This window comes from Mastomys coucha, unplaced genomic scaffold (assembly GCF_008632895.1).
Source record: "Mastomys coucha isolate ucsf_1 unplaced genomic scaffold, UCSF_Mcou_1 pScaffold23, whole genome shotgun sequence".
NCBI lineage: Eukaryota > Metazoa > Chordata > Mammalia > Rodentia > Muridae > Mastomys > Mastomys coucha.
Window position 1 is genome coordinate 74,420,638 of NW_022196906.1, and position 20,195 is coordinate 74,440,832.

The window sequence follows — 20,195 nt, forward strand, 5'->3', positions numbered from 1 at the left end:
TTTCCTGCTCACATGACTTTCACATCCTGTCATAAAACACTTAAATCATTTATGCAAACTAACTAGTCCCCCACCCCCTTTTAAATGAGACCATTCTTTTCAAACAGTGGTTACTTTCACCACTAGACACTGGCGTGGCCCAGGTTCTAAGCTGCAGGGACCTTTCTCAGCTTTTAGACCTCTAACCTTTACTTCCTACTAATGATGGAAGATACATACTACAGTCTAATGATCCCTTCAGCTTCAGAATCTAAGACTAAAGAATCTGTAACTATAACTAGTTGAGAAAGCCACTACCACAAATCTTCATGCTTTTATAGCAAAGGCTAATGTGGCCATTTCAGATGGCTCAAGTTTTCTAAATATATATATTTTTTTACTTTTATCTAGAAAGTGAAGCTTGTAAAACAATTCCTCATAAATTTCCCTTAATTCTAAAATAGGTGAACTCCAGTCTTCTCAGAGCTTACTAGGTTACACCTTGTAAAAGGAAAAACAGTTTGACTCCCTATAGCCCCCCATAACTTTTATAAATTAAAGTTTTTAAGCTTTATGGTTAAGGATTAGAATAAAATCATTTAAAACCCATTCTGAATATAGAAAAAGTACTCGGTTTTGCAGTCTAGTAAATCCTATTTCTGAGACAGAACTCAGCCAACACTTCCGCATAGAAAATGGAGTAAGAGCCAGCAGGACCCACTTCCACTTGAGCAGTGCCCAGCACTTCAACCAGGCCCTTAAGGCAGGGAACAGACAGCAAAGCAACATCCTTTCAATGGTCAAGCTCAGATGGCGTTAAAGACCATCTACTAAACATTCCTAGCTGCTAAAGTAACATTCCTTAAACATTATCATGACAATGGTGCTTTAGATGAATTTGCAGACAAACAACTTTTACAATTTTTTTCCTTATCTAAGATTTGCCAACTGCTGACCCAAAACGGTATTACCAATAACTTATTCTCAAGTGAAAAGGGAGACAAAAAAAAATGATTAAGGACTGCTTTATTGGTGGCAGAATACACATCAATAAATATTGATCCCCAAAGAAGAGCTCAGTTACTCATCAGATTCCTGGTCCATCGAGCATTGATGAAACTGAACCACGTGAAGACTGGGGCGGGGCGATGGCGTCAGTTCTGCTTCTTGGGAAAGGCAGCCATAGCTAAGAGGTAGATGGCATAGGCTGTTCCTGAGAACACACGAACGAACGAAGGCTTACTAACACTTCTGCTTTCAGTGCATACACTTATTTACTCCAGCTCAAACGGTAAGGGCAAAGTTGCTGTCAAGCGTAATGGCTGGGAATGCGGCAAATGTAGTGTGTTTACATCTAATGCCTAAGTTTGTGGGTTTGATTTCCTCAGTGGGAACACACATACACATCTGTGATCAAACATGTGTTGATCAAAGTGTCTTGATAGATGCTGAAAAAATATTTAATCTAGTTTCACCATTACTTCATTTCTATTTTAAAAATGTAGATATAGCACAACAACATCCTTCAATATAATAAGGAATACAAAGTTTTTTTTTTCAACCCCCTACTATTTGAGTGTGAATGTTTGGGGTTGGGGGGTTGAGAATGACTAGTGACACGTAGAAAACTAGCTCTCTTAAGCATAAACCTGCCTTATGCTTAGTATGTTCTAGCTGCCCTCCTGACTGCTCATCAGAGGTGCAGTGATATGGTGCGCAGACAGACTGAAATTGCCACACCATATCAAAAGCAAGAAAGCTGTCAGAGCTGCCCTTGACTTGTAAACACTTAAACGATGTCTTACCACCAAGTGTCAGAGCCATTGTGGCTCTGTAGAGGAGGGCATCAAATGCCCCGCCTTTCAGATGAACTGGTATCCCATTATCCTCCTGGTTAAAGAAAAACAAAGACATTGATACATGTGTTACCTGTTTCCACAGATACTCCCAGGATTTAAATAATTTAAGAGGCTTACAATTTTTATTCTTTCTGTACCACTACTTTAAATTTATAAACTTGTAAAAGACAGCATCGTTTTCAAGCTAATTTGAAACCTAATGAGGTCTTTTTGAGGACTATACAAACCAGAGCAGTAAAATATAATCCTTGAATTCAATAATGTAAATATAAGATACTGGTCCGTCAATCACCAGGAAGATTTTTCCCCTTATCAAATTGGGCAGGGAGGTCTGATTTATAACACTAGTCTATCATCTTATATCCACTTAAGAATCTTATTCTTATGTAGCACATGTAATACTTCACTACTTGAAATTTTGCACAGGGAAAAATTTTACATCACAATAAAACAAAAATCATCCTCAATCTAATTACTTACAAAGGGTAACTGCTCTAATCTACAGAGTCTTCCTCTAAGACATAACACTTATTAACAGTTATGGTATACATCTCTATTTTTAATGCTTATTATTTACCAATTCTTTTAAGTTATATGTACTTAAAATACATAATGGCATTATGCTATGAAATGTTATACACTATTTTGAAAAACAGTTTTAGCCCATTTAATTCTCTCTTCAATGGTTACATAATATTCTATTGGGTGAAAAAATGAACTACTTTAGTCAATCCTCCACTAATTGATAGGTTGGGTTAAAATCCTTTTTCAGTTTCCTTACAGTCATGCACACAGTCTACAGAAGTGTCTGAGAGGGGACTTCTTAAGTGGCTGATATTTGTTTACAATATTTCCAGTTATCAGTTAAACTCCAGTCCCTAACACACCACTGCTCAGCTTGGAAGAAAGCCCGTGGCTGATGCTAGCTGTCTCCCATACCTGGCAAACGTAACCTATATGAAATCTTTCTACTTAGATTGCAAGGAGTGGGGTCACCACTCTTGTCCATCTGCTTTGAGAAGACTGTGTCCAGCAGCTGACACAGAAGTCACCACTCCTGTCTGTCTGCTTTGAGAAGACTGTGTCCAGCAGCTGACACAGAGGTCACCACTCCTGTCCGTCTGCTTTGAGAAGACTGTGTCCAGCAGCTGACACAGAGGTCACCACTCCTGTCCGTCTGCTTTGAAAAGACTCTGTTCCAGAAGCTACAGGTTTTGTTTGTTTGTTTGTTTGTTTATTCTAAGGACATTTAAAGTCAGGGTAGAGTAGCCTTAAATCTATAAAACCGAAAAGATAATGACAGGGTCACAACCATTTCTTGGTGACACTGACACCGTTAAGCTGGTATGTAAAAAACTGTGTTGGAGCTGGAGAGATGGCTCAGCAGTTAAGAGGACTAGCAACTCTTCCAGAGGTCCTGAGTTCAATTCCCAGCAACCACATGGTGGCTCACAACCATCTGTAATGGGATCTGATGCCCTCTTCTGGTGTGTCTGAAGTCAGCAACAGTGTACTCACATAAAATAAATAAATCTTAAAAAAAAAAAAAAACCTGTGTCCAGAAAGTGGCTTCATAGCTCTGAAGGCAATACCACATGGCAGAACTTCTGTTCCACCAATACGTAGGGGCCAGCAGTGGTCCTCCATCTAGATATCCACTTCTGGCTCTATAAAATGGCATGCTCCAAACCTCTGCAGCTTCCCAATCCACGAGGTAGAGCGTAGACATTAGGGCAGAAGGAGCAGAATACAAGGCTAAGAGCCAGTCAGAACTGCATGCTGGCCCCATCCCACAGGGATTTTCATCTCCTGTCCTGACAGCTATCATGAAATTACTTTGCGCTTCTTACAGATCTGTAACTCTTTGGATACCAGTGACACACCCGTGCTGCTCACATGCTGCTTCTCCTCCAGTGATAAATCGGGTATTTTTAGGACTTGGTTTTTCTCCTGGGGTCTTTTGATGTTTCCCTAGATTACTTACTGTACTCTTTCCTATAGGTATGCTACACCCTGTAACATTTACTGAACTTCTGCTTATGTTTTTGTTTCTGGACCTTTTTTATGGTTTATGGAATTATTCCCCAAAGAATACCAATTCATCAAATTCCTCACACACACAAAAATTCACTGACCTCTGCAGCTTTTCCCACCTCCCTGAGCACCTCTTAGACACAGCAAATATACTTTCTTATGCTCAAAAAATAAAATAAAATAAAATAAAATAAAATAAAATACTTGAGAGTCTCTAAGAAGCAGATCCTCTGGATTTACTCCACTATCTCAGCTCTATTACAATTAACAGTCATATAGAATACTTCAGTACCTGAAACAGCTTTTGTTTCTCTGGAACTTTGTTTTCAAAATGCCTTCGTGAAGTGGTGCTGATGGTCCTCTGGGCAATCTGACGAAGGGCCTGAAACAGAAAATTCGCATATAGCGAACAAGACTTAGAGCTAGCTGGGCAGTGGTGGTCACACCTTTAATCCCAGCACTTGGGAGGCAGAGGCAGGTGGATTTCTGAGTTCAAGGCCAGCCTAGTCTACAAAGAGAGTTCCAGAACAATCAGGGATACACAGAGTCTAAAGAAACCTGCAAAGGCAACTTCCAAGCCTTCATACTAAAAGGAAGCTGAAATTTAAAGCATTATCGAACTTGTCATAATAAAGACTAGCATCCAGATTTTCCAGATGTTGTCTATTCTCTGCTCTGTGCTTCATGTTACATTCCAAAGTCTTCAGAAGCCAGGAGCTATATATATAACCTGTGCCTGAAATTAATCAGTAGTACTTTATATCACTGAACAATACATCCAGATATACAGAAAAATAAATGATATAGAACTTCTAAGTTCTAAATTTTCATTTAATATTTGCCTATGTCAAAAATCTACTACTGGCAGGGCAGTGATGGCTCGAGACTTTAATCCTTGCACTAGGGAGGTAGAGACCAGGCTAATCTATAGAGCTAGTTCCAGGATAGCCAAGGCACTGAAAAATTACTTTGCAGTGGAGGGCACCTCCTAAAACATTCCTAGACATCTAAGGAAAATCTAATGGGGTGTAAGTCTTGTTTAAATCAGATAAACACTTTCTAAATGGTATTAGTAGGTTAATAAAGTTTTGTTAAATAATTACAAAATAAAAAAATCAAGCCACACCTTTTTAAATTTTGGAGAAATAATCATCAAGTGTTAAAGGAAATACAGAATCGCCATTACAGTTCAATCATGAATCCCAATAAATCCCAACTAAAATTGTACAATTTAGTTCTTTAGCTTACTTCTGAATCAGGTAAAAATCATGTAAATTTCTATCTTTTCTCTATGATACAAAACAAAATGACAACAGAAAGCCACCTTCCGCCTAGGTGTCCAAGATCCCCCCACTGGAGCCTACATCAGAGCTACAAATCTCAGCAAAAAGCAACAGTAAGCTGTAGTGACTAGGAACCAAATGTGATCCTGCCGTTCCCTTTACGACTACCCAGAAACAGCCAGGGGCGAGTAGTCGGAAGGTCAGGGAAAAGGACGAGCGGCCAAGGTGACTTCGGCTGCTGTCTTCTGCCCCATGTGCAGCTCGGCTTTCCGTCAGGGTACCCTGACCCTCCGCCCCGACACTCCAGTACCAGCCAAACCCCCAAAGCTACCTACCAGCAGATTCCGCAACATCTTGGCTCAGTTGTTGCCCACCAACCGCGACTACTGAACGTCAAAACTCGAAAACCACCAGGCCGGAAACGGAACCCCTTCCTGGCGCAGCGCGTGCGTCAAGGAAGAGTGCTCGTTCCGGGAAGAGGAGGGGCTCGCGCTCCCGACCATAGAGAGCGGAGGGAGAGCCAGAGCGACTCCTCGCAGCGGCCGGTCTAGCCTCCAGACCTCCGAAGCCTGCGTACCACCAGTCTCGGCCCTGCGGCGCCCGCTACGGGACCTAGAATCACAATAGAGAACAAACGCCACCGGCAATGGAGAGGCGTGACGTCTGCAGCCCTCTTCCTACGCTCTGGTGAAGTCAGTGGGCAACTAGACTATCCGGAAAGTAGCTTGCCTTTTGAGAAGGCTTTGAGCCATTGTTTACAGTCTGAAGGAACAATGGCTGTCAAAGCTACGTCGTGCAAGCTTAAATATTCAAAAGCGCCTCTTAACACGGATAGAGTCCAGTTTTAGGGTTTGTTTTCCACAGATGAAAGTGGGAGGCGTTAGTCTTTGTGCTGAGATCATATAGGACAGACCGGTGTTGGCATCCACAGGTATTTAGCACCTTCTGCTAAACTCCTTGTGCTGGAAGCTCCTCCTGAGTCCCGAGACTGGAACTGGCTGGCTTCGTTATTGAGTCTGGGAAAACGCTGAAAAGAGGGGAATACATTTTAAAATCCATGTTCAACACAAATACTGACTGTGTCGTGCTTTCTCAGGTCAGCAGCACATTTCACGCCTTGATGGAGTTGTCAGAGGTGCGTGCATTTTACAGACAGGCTGTTACATCAGTCTTGCTTAACTATTCCTCCTTACAACTGCCCTTGTTCTTCTGCACACCCCAAATGTACAAGTAAAAATAATCTACTCAACAGTATAACAAATGTCTTTCCACCCTTTTGCAAACTTAGAAACAACTTCATTGCCATTTCCAGTAAAAGCTAGTGATAAATGGGTTCGACAGTGTTGCGTGAATAAAAATTCGTAATGCCTAATTCTTTCTTCATAACCTACTCTGTTAATTTGCCCCTAACACAGTCTAAGTTTTCTCCTTTACCAAGTTTATAAACACCCATCATGACCGATTTATTTTCTACCACTTCTGAATTATTCGTTGTGCCATCAAGCATAATTACCAAATATACTAATAGTTGGGGATGGGGAGGTTTTTTTTACATTTATTGTCTGTAATTGGAATTCGTTAAAGTTTATGGCTGCTGTCTGTTTCACCACAGGAAAGTTTTCTCAGAATTGACTGTAGATTTACTATTCCCCTAACACTAATAATGATGAACCCACTAACCAACAGTGAATCCATATTGTTTGACAGGCCTAGGAATACTGACTGTCCAAGAACCCAAAGTTCACATTAAAAGGACTTGTTGATACAAGTCCTTATAACCCTGTCACTTATGGCTGTACAATTTTCTCTTTACTGGATCACTCCATCCACAAACACATTCCATTTTAAAAAGGAAAGCACACATACAAAACCAGTGTTTACTATCCCATTCTCTCCGGAGTAAAAACAGACTTCTTTAAACTTGTGTGCTCCTCCTTTTGTGCTAGTCTTTTTCAAAATCACTTCTTAGGCAAGCTTCTGCATTATCAGCCACAGATATCACAGTTGCTCATTCCCCTAGAGTACATTTTAATTTGGAAATAAACCATCAAGACTGTGATTGGGTTCATAGTGTCTTACTTAGGGCTTCAATTCCTTCACTGAAACATCATAACCAAAGGCAACTTGGAAAGGAAAAGGGTTAGTTTACTCACTCGTCCACATCCTAGTTCATCAAGAGTGTGAAATATGGGACTTTTAGTGAGGTTTCCATGCATCACTCTCCTAATAGTCCTCTTTCACACTGGTCCTCTTAGTTTTTGCTTTGGCTCCTTTCAACACCAAAATTTCAAAGTACCTTTCCCTAATTCATACTAAACTATTTATGCTTTCATTTTTTTTAAATTGTTAAAGTCTCTGCAATTTCCCCCAAATATTAACATTTTCCTACCAAACCCTACAAATTCTATCTGTGCAACTTCAGAATCATATCTGACCATTTATGATCTGTAACATTACCACTGCTGCCCAAGCCAGCAACATCTTTTCATTTTATTTCTGCAGAAGTCTTTATTTGTTTCCATCTTCATCTTCTGTCACCATTGTTTCCCATCATCCAGAATTTAAAAAAAAAAAAAAAAATGCTTGTTTGACAAATAGGACTCTGTCCACACACATAAAAATCCATTGAATATAAAAGCAAAAGAACAACAAACCACCTAATGTGTTGGCATCATACCCCAGCTCTGTCAGTTCCAGGGTTCTTCACTAGCTTGCTTCTGCATTAACTGTGATTACTTGGATAGAAAACGTGGGCTTAAATTTGCCTCTGTCTATTAGACTTTGCTAGTTCCTCCTAAATTCACTGGAAATTTACTACCAGGTCTCTGAATTTATCCAATGACATAAGCTAATTTTCAAAATGGGCTCCTTTCCAAAACATCAGTTTGGGGTTGTTTGCTTTGTTTTGGTTTGTTGTTGTTGTTCTTTAATATTACAGAATGGCTCTTTGGAAGAATTGCTGACATGAGATTTAACTCCAAATTTAAAATTTTGAAGTTGCTAGGTGTATACATTTTATAAATCCAAGTTTAATGAAGGAATGTGTCTGAGAAACTAGAATGTCCAGTATCCACACTTCCAGGTTACTATTTCCCTTTATTGTTTATCACAGATGAATTGACGGTTGATTATGTCTTAATATTTTTCTACCAGAAATCTTTGTGGTTGTGGTTTCTATGTTGAAACTTCATCCACTATTACTGTTGACAGCAACAGATCAACAGAAAACCCTCAGCAGCTGGAAGAGTATACTCAAGCAGAGAGAGGGGAACAGATGAATAGCATGGTTTGGCAAAAAGAGGAGGAGGGAGTAGTTTACTGAGGGCTGGTTGCCATGACTAACTTAAGTATCACTTTGAAAGTCCTTTGGAGACATTCAAAGATTTCAGGAGTGCGGGCTTACAATACAGATTCCATTTTAAGATAACATTAGTTGTAATTAAAAGCTTGCAAGACCCAACTTACTAGGGCCAGCCAGAGTCAAAAAGTTTTGTAATAATCCAAGAAGGCAGGCAGGCAGGCAGGCAGCAGGACACAGATGAGTAAGGGGATCTATGCGAATGGACACACATTACTTTGAAAAACCAGCAGCTGAAAAGACAGGGGCCTTTCCATTAATTCATAATAGAGTAAGAGCAAGAAGACTAACTCAGAGGGGCAAGGAGTGTACATAGCCCAGTAGAATCTCAGTACAACCACCAGCAGCCATTCCACCTCCAACATCTAACAAAAGGAAAGCCAGGCTTGTATGGATTGACTGCTAGTTCTGTGTTAATAACAGATTAATTTGATATAAATCACTTGTTTTTCAATTAAAAGTGAATTACTTAGATCTCAGGAGAATCTCAATGAATACACATAAAAATGGGAGTAAAAATGGTAATTCAAGAGGCCATGTATGGTGGTCCACATCTTAATTCTAGCAGTCAAGAGGCAGGGGCAGGTAGAACTCTGTGAGTCTGAGGCACCCTGGTCTGCATGTCCAGTTCAAGAGCATGCAAGGCTACCCAGTAAGACATTGTCTCTAAACAAGGGAAGGGCTTATTTTGTTCCAGAAGTAGTCCAGAACATATACAAAGGAAACTAAGGAAGGTAATTAGGAAGAAAATCCAGTAGTCAGTCACAAGCCAGATGCTGAGGGTGAAAGGAAAAAGAACATATCTGTATAAAGTATCAAGATAAAAGTAAATTTGTTTGGCTTGACAGACACAAATGAAAACAAGTCATTGGGTTCATAGTGTCTTACTTAGGGCTTCAATTCCTTCACTGAAACACCATAACCAAAGGCAACTTGGAAAGGAAAAGGGTTAGTTTACTCACTCATCCACATCCTAGTTCATCATCAAAGGAGGAAAAGTCAAAAATTCAAGGCAGAAGCAGATACAGAAACCACAAAGCAGGGCAGCTTACTGGCTTGCTCCTCATATTGACCAAGCCCTCACAGTCGGTAAACAGGGTCTCAAGGGAGTGAGGATTAAAGAAAGAAAACACAATCAGGCAACAGTATTGTATGACTCCAGCAAACGCTGAAGCAGGTTTAATTTTTTCCAGTCTGCTTTTGTATCATTCTAGGTACATGCAATGAATATGGCCATTTCTAAGACAAATAAAGTAGCAAGGAACAAACAAGGCATGAATAAAGATCCCCGAATAAAGTATTCAGGATCTTATCAAGATGATCAAGCTCTTAAGCCAACTTCCTTGTCCTAGCCCAAAGTCAAATTCTTGCCAATATCCTTTAAGTGTCACCAAGAGCTCTCCACATTACCTACTCCCAGAAACACTACCAGGCAGTGGCACCACTCACAAGATAAGCATTAATCTCACACCAATCACTAATTTAAAAAATGTCCCACACACTTACCCACAGGCTAATCCAATGGGAGTACTTTTTCAATTAATGTTCTCACTTCCCAAATCACTTTAGTGCCTGTCATAGTTTTATGTTGACATAGAAATAGCCAGCACAACTAACCCTTTGTCAGCTTGACACAGGAACACATCACCATTAGGCCATAACCATTCTTTTCTTATCCCACATCCCCCAAATCTCACATTAATATCAGTATCACAATACAAAACACTCCAACATTTAAAAAGACCTGCAGTCTTAAAAGTTCAAACATTAAAATGTCCAAACGTCTCTAAAATGTTCAAAACTTTCTAAAACTCCAAAGTTAAAAAAAAAAAAAAAGACAACTTTAATATTCCATGAGGGAATAACCAGGGCAGTCATAATCAAATCAATTCACAACCAACCTTCCAACACTGTAAACTTCACTGTCAGAATTATGGGATTCACTCAGGATCTCTGGGCTCCAAAGGGCTTAGCAGTGACATTTCCCTTGCTCTGTCATACACAGCTCACAAATTGTCTCCTAGGAGGCTCAAGCCCAAGCAGCTCTACTCTGTGAATGCTGCTGTTCTTGGTGGTGGTCCCTTCCGACTGACATCTCAAAAGTATTGGGGTCTCCACTGCAACTGGGGTACACCTTTCCAGTAGCCTCACTTGTGCTCTAATTTTCAGAGACCCTAACCTTGCCCATGTTGCCATACCTAAACTTTTGTCCATGACCCTGTCAATCCTAGGGCTTCTACTTCAACTGAGGCTATACATTCACCAATGGCTTCTCCTAATGCCAAGCCTCAGCTGCTCTCCATGACCCCTTCATGTCTTAAACACCAGTACCACCTGAGAAACCCTGGCACATTTCCAAGTCCAGCTGCCAAAGGCAGCAGACTTGGCCTGCTCTAGACCACAGATCTTGTGAGCTAACCGCAAAGAAATGCTGTTGCTGACCCTATTTCCTTTTCTCTCTTCTCCCTTTCCCACTCCCTGCTCCAGGATCAAGGTCATCCTGGAACACTCTGTAGAACAGGCTGGCCTTGAGCTCATAGAGATCCTTGCCTCTGTTTCTTGAGTGCTGGGATTAGAGGTATGTGCCACCAGACCCAGCTACTGGTCTCTTCTCAATCACCACTCTAGTTTTTCAACTGCAGATAACCAGCATCAACTGTTCTAGTAAAGCAAAAGTTTTTCTTTAGTGATGTAGGTCATTTGTTAATCACAGCCAGCTTTTCAGTTCCAGCTGATCAGACTCCACAACTGTCTGTAACAGATTCTCAAACTTTGTTCTGAAATTTCACAAGCCAAGCCTCCACTATCTGCATCACTACTTCCAAGCTGACACACAACAGTCTACTGAGCTCTGTGCACACAACACTTTTTCTAGCCCAAATTTCCAAACTCCTCTCATAATCATCCCCCAAAACATGGTCAGGTCTATTATAAGAATATTCTCACTACCCAGCACCAATTTGTCTTAGAGTTTCTCTATTGCTGTGACAAAACTCCAGCCAGGAGAGTTTATTTTAGTCTACATTGCCACATTATAGTCCATCACTGAGAAAGGCTGGGGCAGGGTGGGGACCTCAAACGGCAGGAACCTGGAGGTAGAACCTGATGCATAGGTCATAGAGGGATGCTGCTTACTAGCTTGCTCCTCATGGCTTGCTCAGTTTTCTTTCTTGTATACTCCCAAGACCACCTACCCAGGAATGGCACTACCCACATGGTCTAGGCCCTCCACACATGAACTGCTAATTAAGGAAATGTTCCTCCCACAAGCAAGTCTGGTAGGGGCATTTTCTCAGTTGATGTTCTCTTTCCAAATAACTCATTTGTGTCACGTTGACATAAAACGGCATACCTAATCTACTATAATCTTTTCTATAAGATTTCACCCATCACTACATTTATCAAAACAAAATGTCAAGTAGGTACTGAAATCCCAACATCAGAGAGAATAGGTAAGTGGTTTAGGAGATAATGCAATCTGAAGATACATCTTGTAAATGCTTAATAGCCTATGAATCTATTTCTATGCTGTCTACTGAATCTTTCAGATAGGTTTCAATGAACAGAACACAATGCAATTTTGACATGAAAGGCTGAATATAAATTGAAAATGAAAACAAAACAAAACAAACTACTGTTTACAAGCTTTGAGTGAAAAGGAAAGAAAACACACTCCAGGATTATTATAGAGCACTGGTTCTCAAAGTGGAGATATAGAGAAGTTCAAATATAATTTGACATATATTTCTAAGATTGTTTTTCTTCTTTTCTGGAGCTTGAAACAAAGTAGCATGCTAGGCTTGGAAAATGCAAAAGTGAGTTCATTTTCTTCATTACTACAGACAGCGAAAATGGTGTACCAACCTCAAGCACCTCTCCCCCTTTCCTACTACTGCAATCAAACAAGACTAAAAGGAAAAGCCATTAAGTACAACTGACAGACACCTCACCCTAGATCAACCTCAAATATCATAAGTAAAATAAATTCGCTTGAAAAGACTGCATATGGTATGATGCTATTTACAATATTGCAGAAGACAAACTATGTAGATACAAGACACACCTGTTTATCTTAGGGAAAGGGTACAATGAAGAGATGGTTACAGCAAAGGATAGACTCAGGGTTGGGCCTGAAAACGGCCAGTTGAAAGGTATACACAACAAAAAAGGTCAGATCTCTACATTATTCTCCTTATCCAAACTGTGTTTCTGCTCAAATGCCCTGGTTGAGGAGCTCACAGGCCCCTGGAGTAAGTAATCTACTACTATTTTCTGCTAAAGGGACACTGAACCAAACTATCCTCCAAATTCCTTTGAGATTACCCATAGATTAGTGCTGTTAGAGAAGTTTCTTCACACAGTGAATAGTTTACACAGAAACTCACAACTGACTGATGCAGAGAGTAAATGTCAACAGGATGCTCATGCAAAAATTGGACATCTGGGGCTGGTGAGATGACTCAGCAGTTAAGAGCACTGGCTGCTCTTCCAGAGGTCATGAGTTCAATTCCCAGCAACCACATAGTGGCTCACAACCATCTACAGGGGGATCTAATACCCTCTTCAGGCAGGTGGATATATATATAGCAGAGCACTCATACATTGGAATAAATAAATATTTAAAAAAAAATTGGACATCTACATCACCCCCAACAAGACTTTGGGGTTACCCTGGAAGTCAGGGTGGAAAAACTGGAAAATCCAGAGAGACTAGGGAAGTCAGGAACAGAATGCTGTGTCTACAAGTGAACACACATATATACACATAGAGCAATTAACGCAAACACATCAAAACATATTCACCAAAAAGTAGACGCCATCTGTTAATATTCTAGAAGCAATAGACATGTAAAAAGTTTTAGAAATTAATTTTTCTAAATGAGTATTATTAATTCAACAGGATAATGGTACTGAAAGATCAAATTCTGTAAAGGACAACAGCACTACACAGTGAACACAGAAATATGCAGCAAACTGACAAGGTAAGCATCTAAGATTAGATTCATCAAAAGCAGTAGTGGAGAGAAAACTGCTTTTAACGTAAACTTGTATGTGTAGTCAAGCTATTAGTGAAATATGAAGGTCAAAAATGATTCATGTCATATCTTTTTAACTATAAAATATTTATTAGGTGTTTACATATGACTCTCTGGAGATGAAAGGAAGCTTGTGTCAAGGATTATTCTTTTTCATCATAATGGCTTGAGAATAATTATTTGACTTTGAAAACAATACACAACACACCTTAATATATATAATATATGCAAAGAAGATCACCATCTTCTCATTTGGTTTTAGACAATATATTTATTTTAAATTCTAAAATGGCATTAGGAAAAATGTGCTTTTCACATTTACTGATGGGTAGTACATGGACTAAATTGGACTTTAAAGTACTTTACTAGATCATTCCCTCTACAACAGACATTTATACATCAAAACTTTGTGACTGATGTTTACAGCCTGTCCTAAGCCTCAGGCAGTGCTTCCATGCAGAGGGGAGCAGCAGCAGAGCAGCCTCCCAAGCCTCGCCTCTCACCTGCTCCTCTCTTATGTAAGGGTTTTATTTACTGCCTGCTTGGCTTCACTGCTATCACTGCCCATTCTCCTGGATAGAATCCCAACCTTAGTCACTCTGCCAAGAACTCTAACAGTCTCACTACTTCCTGGTAAGAACCCTCAGTAACATTAATAAGTCTTGTGATTATGTTGTCGGGGATTAATAAATATAATAATTTTAACAATGGTATTTTTTCAAATGTACACATGGACAAGGTAAAACATGGACTCACTAAGACTGTGTTAAACTGAATACTAAAGCCGGGTGGTGGTGGTGCACACCTTTAGTTTCAGTACTTGGGAGGCAGAGGCAGGCGGATTTCTGAGTTCAAGGCCAGCCTGGTCTACAGAGTGAGTTCCAGGACAGCCAGGGATACACAGAGAAACCCTGTCTCAAAAAACCAAAATCAAACCAAAACAGAACAACAAAAACAAACAAAAAAAACCCTGAATACTAAGCATTAGCAAGAATAAATGGGCATTGTTATTTTAGTAAGACACATAAACAGCACAATTAATTTTGTTCACTTTTATTAATACAAAACATCCTAACAGAATGATAACTTTTAATATAATTAAGGTTACAAATAAACTTTGTCACTATCCAATAAGTAACATTCACTTGACTCTTAATTGGTTTATTCTCTATTAGAACAGTTATTTTCTCCAGTTTATTTTAAACTGCCTTATGATTTCAATGAAACATCTTAGCTTTTGCTTACTGAATAATTTTTTTCAGTTGGAAAATTTCTTGTGCCAAAATACTTGCAAATGAATGCATTTTTCTAAGCCTTCTACTTAGTCACCTTAATGACATCAAAATTTTCTTAAATATTAATGTCCCATATTCTTCTTATTTACAACAGGAGTTGGTTTCAAATGACAGGAACCAGGGAAGAACAGGAACCATCAATGCACTTGTAAAATAGATCAAGCTTCAATTGTACTTGTAAAGATTCTATCTTCTCCAAGCTGTGAAAATGTTAGAGCTCTTCAGTTTTCTTTAGCAGACCCCTTGGTCCCCAGTTAGAGACAGATGCAGGCTAGTTAGTAGTCCTCTTTCACCAGCACTTAACTTGAGAAAGACTGGCAGCAACATCCCACATCTTATGAAGAATCCCCCAAATAAACTGACCATCATATGCAACAGGGACACTTTTCAGAATAACAGCATTCTGAATGATTGACAGAAGAATAGTTTTAGAGAAAGAACTTTCGTCCTGAGAAGTTTTCATAGATCCATAAATCAAGTAACCTGTGCAAGTAGTATTTTTATAAGTTAAAAGTCACCATGAATTACAAGCTTTTAACAGAATTTGTCATACAGAGCTTATTTAAGTGTGGCACATTTCTACTATGAACCATTGAATTTTCTTCTTTTAAGCACTTATTAATCTAAACTGATACATTACCCAGACTGTTTGATTTAAAATACAACCAAAGGAAATCATTACAAAGTCTGAAAACACAAGCATTCTACTACATAAATATGAGTTACTTTAGTTCAAAAACAAGTAATTTCAATGCAATGGAGACAACTCTGATTAATACATACATTTTCATGCATGTGGAAAAATAATTTACATTCACATCAGGAATAAGTCCATAGCAAACAAATTATAGCACTTATTCAATAAAGGACTATTAAAATAATCTAGTTAGAAAATAAAGTAACTTCAATCAATATATTATAATCTTTTTTTATCATTTATATACTCCAAATTCCCCAGAATTTAAGTAGGAAATGTATAGATCATCTTCTAAGGTATATCTTAGGAAGACTAACCAAAATATTACCTTCATTAAAGAGAATGAGTATACATATCCACATCTGTTAGACCTATATGCAAAAATTTAATGAAATATGGAAGAAATTAGGATTTCAAATTTTTTTAGAATATCAATATTAAGTCAAATCACTTACCTGCTAACTAAGAACAACTTGAGGTATTTCCAAGGCAGAAGCAATCATCTTAGCACTACAAAGCACAACAATGAAAGCAGCCTCCTTTGAACAGATGTATCTGGTTTACAGCTGGGGCACAGGAGAGGATTCGCCAAGCAGCTGTCCCAACTCACCTAGATTTATTCTTCCCTTCTTAAGTGTAAGCTTCCAGGGAAATGATCACATATAAACATGTCAAGTAGCTTGGGACTCCAGAATGCAACATTTTAGCTAAATGAGAAGGAATTTAAAATTCTAGCCGAGACCCACCTGACCTCTTTAGATATTAATTTCTATGCTGGTCAAGCTAAAGTCTGAAATCAAAGTCATTATCGGAGAATTATAATAGAGAAGCTGAACATATATGAACCACCTCAACAAGGAGGGACTTTAAGCCTTTACACATGACACATGAAAATGATGAAGTGTTTTATTTATATTTAGTCTTTCTTCAATCTGAACTGTAACCAAATTTTCAAAGGTTAGCAAGTCATTACACTCATACATCTCATAATCCCTTTCATCACACAGTAGGCACACATATACAGCATCATGTCAATATAATATTATCAACACAGCATCAACAGTTTAAGCAGTAGACGCATTTCACATGAAAGAGGCTCTATGCATCACATGGCCTGTCCCAATAAAAAGCAGACATTAGAATGTCATTTTAGCAGTTACAATATTGATATAATCAATATAGCTAATTTTTATACCCATCATATATTTCCATAAGTCATCCATATGTAAGAAGCAAAGAACAAAGACTGGTTTTGTTTTTTTTTTAAAGTTATGTGCCAACTTCAAAATGACATACTAACCAGACATCAGCATTCAAAAGCTAGGTTGAACAGGACTGGCCTTGATGCACATGCAGTAGATTTGGTTTCAGAATATAAAATTAAATGGTGATGTCAGCAGTATTACTACTGTTTCTATATTTATGATTAATTACTAGCAGTACAACTCCCAGAAGGAAGGAGATGGATCCAATAGTGATGTAAGCAATTCCCAAAAATGGATTCTTTCCTCCCATCCATGAAATAGTGCTCAAGATCATCCGTTTTCTTCCATCAAAAGAATGTACAGGGTAATCTGATGAGGGTATAGGAAGACTTTCTGTCTGTGGTTACTTGATATTTAGAACACAAGTTTTAAAGTTAATATTTAATTTAATTACTTATAATTTGTTTATATGATACATGAGTACCTTGCTTGTATATTATGAATCATGATGGATAGATAGATAGACAGACAGACAGACAGACAGACAGACAGACAGAAAGTGATAGAGCTAACTAACTATATTTTGTTGTTTTTAAAACAAGGTCTTGCTATGTAGCTCTGCATGTCCTGGAACCAACTATATAGACAAGGCTGGCCTTTAAGTCACAAAAGATTGGCCTGCTTCTGTCTTCCAAGTGCTGGGATGTGCCACTATGCACTGCAAAAAAAACCCCAACTATTTTAAAAACTACTTCAGAATTTTTTTTCTATATATAGTACTAGACACTGAACCCATGGCAAGGCACTCTACCACCATACGTATTCCCAGATCTGATCTAGTGAAAAAAATAATGTTGCTAGTAAAAGGAAAATGTCTTAACTAAACAATAAAATTCAGTTCTATATAGTATCTTGGGTAGTTTTAGTCTTATTACCAAAGAAGGACTATTAGCTTCAAGGCAATGTCATATGGAACAATACAACAGATGAGCAATAATGATGGCCACGCACATGATGGCAACAGACAGAAGCAGAAGCAGAATCTTAAATTCAAAGAACATGTTTAAACCTACAGGACAGAGAGTACTCTAGAGAGAGGGTCACAAAGCATGACGTCCAAGTTTTAGCTGGTTCATTTGGAACAATAACTAAACTTATGCTCAAAGAATTGATAGTTTAGTGCAGAATTCAAAACCGACTAGTAAGGAGATAGAAGAGAGGAGAAAGCAGTGTTGGATGAACTATTTACATAGTCCATTCTAGGATGCTGAAAAGAGTAGAGAAGTCAAAACTAAAACTAAAATCTGAACTGAAACTCCTCAAAGGGGCCACAAGTCTGGAGGCGTGGCAGGCTCTGCTCTAAGTACTGAAATCATCTTATCCTGAGGCAAGAATCAGTGCTCCTTAATCTAACTCTCCAGAGACCCAGACACAGTATCAAGTCAACAGTGTTCCTCCTTTCTCTTCTTCCTCTAAAAATTTAGGCTTCTGTTTTAACTCCATTCAACTCTGCTCTTAATTCCCTCCTTATCTTGTACCTTTACAGCTAGTTCACAATGTTTTACAAGACGCCAGGATTCTGTATTGTTGAACTGTCAGTCTTTTAGACAGCCTACAGTCTTCCTCAAAGTGCTCTCAGTCCTTGGGACCCTATTACAGAACCCCTGCCATCCACAGAGTTCTTAGCAATATAGATTTTCCTCTCCCACATTCTGTATTAGGCTATACACTGGCACACACCAGTAAGCTGTGCTGGATCTTTGTAGATGCTAACTAGAGTGTTGCCTTATATTCTGGCTATCCTCTCAAAATTACGAGTCTTTCTAGCAGCACATAACGTGAGTCTGTGTATCTAAAACTGCTCCTAAATGGGTATAGTTTCAAAGCCATTGTTGCTCTTAGTCAGGCACTATTAGGCCATTTTCAGTTGTCTAAACAAGAGTCCAAGAACCAAAGATAATCTTTATTTTGAAAATGCCCAGCATTTCCTTCTTGTAAAAGACTGCTTCTGGGCCAAAGAAATGTCTCAGTGGGTAAAGGCACTTGCTGTGCAAGCCTGATGACCTGAATTTAATTCCTGAAACCCATATAAAAAGGTGACAGGAGAAAATCAAGTTCTGTCTCTATGGTGTCCTCTTACCACTACATATGTACCTTGGTACATGTGCATACATCATCCATAAATACATTAATAACAATAATAATAATAATAATAATGGTAGTAGGAGTAGTAATGATGATGATGATAAAGATCTTTGAAATTAAAAAGAAATAAGGCTTGATATCTATGCAGAAATGGAAGTGTGAGACCCTACATTCAATTACCAGTACCACAAAATAAGTAAAGGAATCTAGAACAAAAAGTAACATGTCACATACATAACCCACATAAGGATTTCATGAAACTCTTTTCAAACTCTGTAAGTACACATAACCAAAAAATAAAAGGATACTGTATGTGATGTTCAAATAGTACTGTCCAGCTGGTAATGTTGGGTGTAAATCATCTCTCCGCTCTATAAGACGATACAACTTACGAAAAGTAGGTAATGCTGCAGTACGCATCCAAACAATAAAGTCTTCATTTATGAATCCATTATTACTTTCATCACCAGGGTCTAGTTCATATACTGGTATATGCCAGTTTACTGGCTTTGTTGTATCTTGATAAGTTGGGGAGAGAGAAAGATGGAAAAATCAAAATATTCAATTTTATAAAGTTTCAGTACAGTACTAAAAAAAAGAAAAGAAAAAGCACAAAACACAATCTGGACATTTTCTTATAGTCAAAAGTATAAACATATTCATATCCTAAGGATATCTTAAAAATCTAAAGAAAAACCAACTTCTATAACAAAAAGTAAAAAAGGGTTAATATCTCAAGAGAAGATAAAAAAGATACTGAGGGAAAGGCAGATTACTTCATGTAAAAACATAGCACTGAACATTATATGAGCCAATGAGATGGCTCAGCAGGGCATCACCGTGGCCCTTGCCACCAAGCCTGAGGAACTGAGTTCAATCCCCAGGATCCACATGGTAAAAGGAAAGAACAGAGTCCTACAAGTTCTCCAACTTCCACTTATGCACTATGCTACACATATATATATATATATATATATAAAATAATACATATATATAAAATACATATACATAAAATAATGATGGTATAAAGATCATAAAGATATAAATACACATATATTTTCACAAATAAATGTGAAAATAAATTCCAAAAAGAAATATTGTGGGCTAGAGAGATGGCTCAGCAGGTAAGAACACTGACTGCTTTTCTGAATGTCCTGAGTTCAAATCCCAGCAATCACATGGTGGCTCACAGCCACCAATAATGAGATCTGACACCCTCTTCTGGAGTGTCTGAAGACGGCTACAGTGTGCTTACATTTAATAATAAACAAGCCTTTAAAAAAAAAAAAGAATCTCCTAAAAAA

The 20,195-nt window shown here is 38.5% G+C and overlaps 2 protein-coding genes across 2 annotated transcripts in view; both read right to left on the reverse strand.

Annotated features, from left to right (window-relative positions):
* Positions 1-988: 988 nt before the first annotated feature.
* On the reverse strand, positions 989-6,174 carry LOC116073347 (cytochrome c oxidase subunit 7A2, mitochondrial). Its single transcript, XM_031345184.1, has 4 exons — positions 5,491-6,174; positions 4,165-4,254; positions 1,785-1,869; positions 989-1,192 (listed from the first exon to the last, which is right to left on the reverse strand). The coding sequence occupies exons 1-4, from the start codon at positions 5,506-5,508 to the stop codon at positions 1,134-1,136; spliced, it is 252 nt and encodes an 83-aa protein (XP_031201044.1). The 5' UTR covers positions 5,509-6,174; the 3' UTR covers positions 989-1,133.
* An 8,412-nt stretch (positions 6,175-14,586) lies between these two features.
* Positions 14,587-20,195, reverse strand: part of Tmem30a (transmembrane protein 30A) — a 28,197-nt gene continuing 22,588 nt past the window's right edge. Inside the window, exons 6-7 of the mRNA XM_031345183.1 lie at positions 19,200-19,409; positions 14,587-17,115 (exon numbers count right to left, since the gene is read on the reverse strand). Coding sequence (XP_031201043.1) covers positions 16,922-17,115; positions 19,200-19,409 — 404 coding nt within the window. The 3' untranslated portion in view covers positions 14,587-16,921. The remainder of the gene's footprint in view (positions 17,116-19,199; positions 19,410-20,195) is intronic.